The 7,258-nt window shown below is 46.9% G+C and overlaps 1 protein-coding gene across 1 annotated transcript; it reads left to right on the top strand.

The window, feature by feature from the left end:
- Positions 1 to 371: 371 nt before the first annotated feature.
- LOC116377504 (rho GTPase-activating protein 22-like) lies at positions 372 to 6,260 on the top strand (the record flags this gene model as incomplete). The annotated part of the gene is made up of 7 exons (XM_031839149.1): positions 372 to 579; positions 668 to 800; positions 1,485 to 1,558; positions 1,856 to 1,977; positions 2,521 to 2,755; positions 4,558 to 5,517; positions 5,645 to 6,260. Coding segments are annotated over 7 exons (1,973 nt in total), but the record flags the coding sequence as incomplete, so codon positions are not given.
- Positions 6,261 to 7,258: the final 998 nt, after the last annotated feature.

The raw sequence follows: 7,258 nt of genomic DNA, 5'->3' as shown, positions 1-7,258 counted from the left end.
CGCCCCCTGGTGGACACTAGAGAGAATGCAGCCTTAACACATGAAGCTTTGACTTCACTCAGCAGAACCGGAGAACCTGATGGGGACGAAGGACCTAAATCTATCAACAACACATTGGTTTTCAGCTGACAATAAACTGGTTTGGGAGGTTTAGTTATTCTTTAAAGGAACGTGATTTATTTATCTGATGAAGAAGCACTTGGTGTCAAAATGTTAGTCTTCTAATAAAGTTTGTTGCCTTAAATACGTTTGCTCCAGTTTACTGGACAGCACATTACACCTCCTCCTTCACCTTACCTGCCGTCACCTTGTTTCTGATTGGATGTGACGGCTCCAGAGAGGAATCCCACTGAAACCTTCCTCCCTTGCAGGAGTCTTTGGTCAGCGTCTGGAGGAGACGGTGCTGTACGAGCGACGTTACGGGGTGCGCTTGGTTCCTCTGGTGGTGGAGCAGTGCGTGAACTTCATCCGGGAGTGCGGGCTGCACGAAGTGTGCTTGTTTCGCCAGCCGGGACAGGCCAGTCTGGTCAAAGAGCTGCAGGAGGCCTTTGATGCAGGAGAGAGGCCGTCCTTTGACAGGTACAATGCATGTCTCTTTTTGTTTTGTGATCACTTGTTCCTTCAAAGGGTGAAAGAAGTGAACTCGCTGTGTGTTTTCTTCCTGCAGTAGCACAGACGTCCACACGGTGGCGTCACTGCTGAAGCTCTACCTCAGACAGCTGCCGGAGCCTCTGGTTCCTTACAGACGCTACCAGGACTTCCTGCTCTGTGGTCAGAAGCTGTCGAGTGATCGCACACTGGTAACCAACACAACAGTTCATTGGTTAAAGTGACTGTGAGGAACTTTTAGCTGGTCCTGAACCAGTCTCCGTTTAGTCCTGATCCTCTATCAGACCTCCATCAGTAAAGAGACTATCAGAGAGAAGATGGTCTGTTTCTATAGAGTTATTCTTAACGCTCGTCATCGGAGCCACCGGGTCGGATTCTGGTGAAACCAGATGAACTCATGCAGGTTCACCAGAAACTCCTTCAGCTCAGACTCCAGCAGAGACCGGTCCACCGTGGACAGACCCAGATCCTCCAGAAGAGACCGGTCCACCGTGGACAGACCCAGATCCTCCAGCAGAGACCGGTCCACCGTAGACAGACCCAGATCCTCCAGCAGAGACCGGTCCACCGTGGACAGACCCAGGTCCGGCTTCACCTGCAGCCTTGGACCTGCAGTCGCCAACACCGACACCACGCTGCAGGAGACCCAGGACGTGTTGCTGGACCCACTGGAGGGAAGGGAGTCACAGGAGAACCAGAACCAGGACTGAGAGGAGCAGACTGTCAGACAGCTGCAGTAAAATGGTTTTCCAAAAGGATGCCAAAATTAACACAAAATAAAAGTTCCTCACAGTGACTTTAAAGAGCAGCTTAACACCACCTAGAAACCTGTTTGCGGTGATGTATTGACTCCCATCTTCTTCTTCCTCACTCAGGTTTTGGCAGAATTGAGGAATCTTCTTCACGAGTTGCCAGTTGCAAACTTCAACCTACTCAACTTTATCTGCCAGTAAGAAGACTTTACTATAGATGGACAGTTTGAAGCCACATTTCTTGTTTAAACTTACTTGCTTTGTTTAAATGCATTTGCATATTTATATTTAATAGAATTCTGTATATAAACAAAACTCATCAGAATTTATCATAATTAAAATAAAGTTTTTCTTCTTAATTACAGTAAAGTACTGCAAATGTTTCTGAGACTTTCTAACCTTAACAAGAAGAACATTATTGACGAAGTTGTGAATTATTGGGAGTAATTGTCATAAACTTGAAATAGTATTAATTATCTTTTGTGTGTGTGTAGGTTTTTAAATGAGGTCCAGAGTTACTCCAGCAGTAACAAGATGAGCGGACAGAACTTGGCCACTGTATTCGGACCAAACATCCTCCGAGCCAAAGCTGAAGACCCGCAAAGCCTCGTGGGAGGTAGACAGAACCATATTATGATGAATTATTATTCTTTAAACCAAGTTTTGTTACCTAAACATGACCAAGTACTTGTGATGCCTAAATATAACTAAGTTGTACTTTTGATATGTTTTTGTTTTGTTTCAATTTCGTAGTAATGTTAAGTCAAACCATCATGTTTTTTCCAAAATCTAAACAAGTAGTTTTGTTAGATGTTTTGTCAGTTTACCCACTTTACAACGTTTCAAACTGTGACTGTAATCTGTATGGAAACGTCATTTTTTAAGAGACAGGGTTGAAAAAAAGTAGTATTTTATGTTGGCAAGGAACATGGATCTACTTTTTTTTTTAAAGAAAATAACTAATTTCATCAGATTAATTTGAACTTTGTACTCAAATAAAAAGTCTCATGAGAACGATATTAAGTGTGCTTACCAATTAGCTCTCGAAGGTGATAAGTGAGATTTGAAACACAACCATTGTCGTGGTGTCGCCACCTGAGAGAACCAGTAGGCCTAGGGTTCTTTGAAGAACATCTGAATCTTTCTCTCTGTTTCCTAGGTGCAGCGCTGGTCCAGGTGCTGATGCTGGAGCTGATCAGAGAGCACGAGTCTCTGTTTGCCAAAATCCCCCCGACGCTCTCTGCCCGTCCACCGCGAGGTTTGCATCATTCACCGAGAGCTCTGAGGCAGCCTCATCTCCACCCGTCGCCCTGCCTCCGCCAGCTGTCGATGCCTCTCATCATGGAGCGCTCCAGAGAGCTGGGGCAGCCCGCCGCAGACCAACAGAACCCCAGGTAACATCTCATGCACTCACATGGTCTGTCTGGGTGATGTGGCAGCTAGCAAACATTCAGGTCCTTTCAAAATTGAGCCCAACTGGAAAAACTCAAGGACGCATAGATAGAAGAGACCAACACATTCTCACTCCAAGCGCGTCGCTTGGACAGCGGCCCTACGCTTCAAACTACAGCGCTCTAGCGTCAGTTTTGGACGATTCGGGGATGTCGTGTCAGTTTCTGCTTGTCACACGAAAAGTGTCTTTCAAAATAAACTTCCAACATAGATTTACTTAGAAAAAATAGTTTGTTTTTAGGTTAACTTGGTTAGGTTTAGGTTTAGGTAAACAGACTTGTGTTGCGCTTCTAGTCTTCCGACCACTTAAAGCGCTTAAACACTAAATGTCATTCACCATTTCATACACTGATGGCTACCATGCAAGTGCTACCTGTCCTTTATGACTATCTACCCATTCGGGAGCAATTTGGGGTCCACTGAGCCACCGTCGCCTAACCATTGTGGTTTGGGTTCAAATAAGAACGTTTGTTATGTGATGTTAGTTAAGTATGTTAGTTCATAACAAAACTATGGTAAAATAAGTTTACTGTGACTTGGTTTTACATGGGACATGAACAGTGGTCTCCTTGGTGCAAGTCCTGTTTGTCATCCATCGACACAGATCTCCACGCCTTTTATAATATGTTGGATGCTCTGACGTTATGAAGCCTACAGCTTCAGCATTTTTTTTCTTCTTGCAACCAGAAGCAAAACGAAGGGTTGAGCCACTTCTTTTTGCAACCAGAGGAGTCGCCCCCTGATGGCCGTTAGAAAGAATGCAACTTTTAGGCACTTCTGCGTTGGCTTCACTTTTCAGACCCGGAGGTTGCCGCCTTGTCTCATACGGACTCTAAAGGGTGCCGTCGGTATCAGATGCCAAGGGCCACTGACCATGAGTTGGAAGTGAGAACGGAGTCAAGAAATGGATCCCCATTGTTGAGTCTCCTCTTTTTTCTAGACCTCTACACTTGTGTCCTTGACATGCTGAACCAACAACCTTTTCTTCATATACGATTCTATTTTATCACATCCATCAATCCTCAATATATAATTCTACTGTGCATAAAACCTTTTATCACATCTTGTTGTGATGTTGGTCCTTGCTAGTGAAATGATTTTAGTTCTAAAATAAACCTCTTAGGGGCTGATCACACCGAGATCAGCCCCTAAGAGAGCCCCTAACGCGTCGGTAGAAACGCATCGGTAGAAACGCGTCGACGGCACAACTATTGTTTTCAGAATCAGAACCATTTTTTTGCAACCGTAAAATTTGCAATACAATATAGTAAACAAACAAACAGATAACAGTACGTTTCCTATTATATGGTGCGTTTTTAAGACAAGCATTCAAATTAAAATATTCTCAACTTTTCAGCACCAGCCACGGAGTCGCACAGCTTGTCAATGTCACACTTGACCGAGGCAGCCAATCAAATCAAGCAAGAGGCGGGCTTTACTACTTTACCACTGACTTCCTGTTTTTATGCCTGTAGATGTGGTAAGAACGGACATTGATTTTAACGATAGTTAATTACGATGAACTATATCATTTCTCCCTCCTCCTCATTCAACAGCAGAGCAACAGCAAGACCTCGATGCCTGCAACCAATCATTTCCCCCGTTATTTACATTTAATTTGCCTGACTCGCTTTGCCAAGGGGTGTTTTTGAAGCGGCCACGCTTGTTGCGACGCGTCTCGTTGTGATCGGCCCCTCAGTGGATCATCTTGAAGTCTAACCTTAGTTTCCTTTGCTTTCTTTAGCTATGTCTTCTCTGCCGCTGCCAAATCCGACTTGTCCTCCGGTCAGAAGAGATTTCTCGGCCATCGGTACACCTCCTCCCACCCAGAAAACTGCTTCTACCCCCTGCCCTCCTCCAGACAGCCCCTTCAGCACCACTCTAACCTACACAACATAGATTATCACCAGCGCCATGCTGGGCAAGGACCATCCACTGCAAATGTTCAAGCCTCTACAAACAGCCTACAAGACCCACCACCAGACAGCTCCAAGCCCAGACCGACTCCCATGAGCTGGGCAAAGGCCTGGCCTGGCACAGGAGAGGCAGGCACTGGTTTCTGGAGCTCTGGTGCCGCAGAGGAAGATGGTGCGGCGCCAGGAACTGCCAGCGGGGGAAGCAGTGAGGCTCAAGAGGACAGCAACCTTTCTGCCTACGACAACCTGGACAGAGTGTCTCTACGTCACAGGATGGAGGATGGCGAGAATTTTGAAAGCAACGATCCAGGAGGCCATATCGGACCTTTTGGAGAGCAGGAGGAGCTGGAGGAGGCCGGGCATACAAGGGACTCCTTGTCTTCATGGTCTTCCTGTGAGGTTCTACCATTGGACGAGGGCGGTGAGGCTTTGGCCACGGTTAGTCCTGACGTATCACTAAAGACACTGATAACTTCAAGTCAGGTGGCAGAAGAAGAAAACAGCGATAATGACGATCACGAAGATGGCAACGACAATGATGATAACGATGAAGACAATTATGACGGTGCTGATGACGACATCCACCACCCTAACTCCCCAGCATCCTGTTCCGCGCCCAGTGACAGCCCTCTCAGTACGGGCAGCTCAGAGGTGTTCCTCCCCTCCGTACCCCCAGACCTCCAGGGGCCCGAGCCAGAGTCACAGCCCGGGGACGCTCACTCACTCCTGGCCAAGCTGCGGCATCAGATGGCCCGGCATAAGGCCGAGTACCAGACCAGGATACAGAGGTGAGACACCAGCACAAGGAGGAATATAATATGTAGTTTACATATAAATACTTTCACAAATGCTACATGTCTCTAGTGTTTGTTGCAAAAATGTATGTACTATTTGGTATATGTGTGTTTACGGCAGGTTGGAGCGCTGCAACGACGTCCTGGAGCGGCAGGTTGCGGTACTGCGGGTCAGTCTGGAGCGGCAGAAGTGCAGCCGAAGCGTCGCTGAGATCAAGATCCGCAACATGGAGCTGGCCAAAGAGGACGCCGACCTCCGAAACGACACGCTGCAGAGGGAGATGGAGCTCTTCTTCCAGATGTATGGAGAGGCCAAGAGAAGAGGAGGGAATGAAGGAGGAAGAGGAGGAGGGAGTCTCTGAAGACGGATGGAAAGATTCTTTCGAAATGTGTGGATCGGTCGGATAACAGTGTGAAAGAGGATGATTGGAAATCGATCATTAAGGCAGATCGTGGAGGCATCAAACCCAGAAGGAAAAGACTAAGTGAGGGTAAGGAATTAAAGGAGTTGTTGTCCGATCCAGAAGACAGTCTGAAGAAATAAGACAGTTGTTTGTCATTTCAATCAGGTAGCCTCAGGCCGAAGAGGTTCAGTTCACGGGTTTTTCAGATGGTTTGAATTTGAAGAGCCGGTGTGGACGTATGTCGGATTAGTTTGCTGGAGCAACTGATGGACCCTCTGAGTGTCTTCTTGCAAGTTGAGGTATTATTCAACATAAACCGTAACCTTTGAGAAAACAAACCTAATTCTAAACTGTTCCTGAACAACCGAGATCTGGAAGAGGAAGGAAAACAAAGGCCTTGTCCAGACTTTTCAAGATGTTAGAACTGCTGTACTTAACATCTGATCTCAGATGAGGTTTACGGACTATTCCAGTTGCTGCGACTGGAGTACATGATGCCAGAATTCAAGCTCAGAGTCCATCATTCCGTCCTTTGTGTCCACATAACACAGGGAGCACTAATGCGGGTCTTTGCCATCAGTTTCGTTGTTCAGGAGAATTCGCTGCCTCTCACCTTCCCCACTCCAGTTTTTTTGACAATCTTATTTGGTAACGCTCAGACTCTCTCAGACTCGTCTCCAACATACTTAACCAAACATTGACGTTGGTATCGTCTTGGACAGTTGACGAGGTCAAGAAGCTTGAACTAGACAATCTGTTGTGACGGAAAAAAGCAGGGATAACGTTCAGACACAAGGGTTTCAATCTCTGAAGTTGTGTTGTCAGCGATAGGCTTTAGAGAACTTAACGTTACTGTGAACTTTTAGCTGGTCCTGAACCAGTCTCCGTTTAGTCCTGATCCTCTATCAGACCTCCATCAGTAAAGAGACCATCAGAGAGAAGATGGTCTGTTTCTATAGAGTTATTCTTAATGCTCGTCATCGGAGCCACCGGGTCGGATTCTGGTGAAACCAGATGAACTCATGCAGGTTCACCAGAAACTCCTTCAGCTCAGACTCCAGCAGAGACCGGTCCACCGTGGACAGACCCAGATCCGGAGGGAGGAGAGCTCAGCTCCCGGCAGCAGCAGCAGCGCCTCCTCCTCCTCTCTGGGAGTCAACACCGACACCACGCTGCTGGAGACCCAGGACGTATTGCTGGACCCGCTGGAGGGAAGGAAGGCACGGGAGAACCAGAACCAGGACTGAGAGGAGCAGACTGTCAGACCCTGCTGCAGTAAAATGGTTTTCTAAAGGGACTCTGGTGCCCGGAGACACTACCACTTTACTCCA

This window comes from Anarrhichthys ocellatus, unplaced genomic scaffold (assembly GCF_004355925.1).
Source record: "Anarrhichthys ocellatus isolate YVR2014 unplaced genomic scaffold, GSC_Weel_1.0 scaffold1335, whole genome shotgun sequence".
NCBI lineage: Eukaryota > Metazoa > Chordata > Actinopteri > Perciformes > Anarhichadidae > Anarrhichthys > Anarrhichthys ocellatus.
The sequence above is the reverse complement of the archived record's forward strand: the minus strand, read 5'-3'. Positions and strand labels throughout refer to the sequence as shown.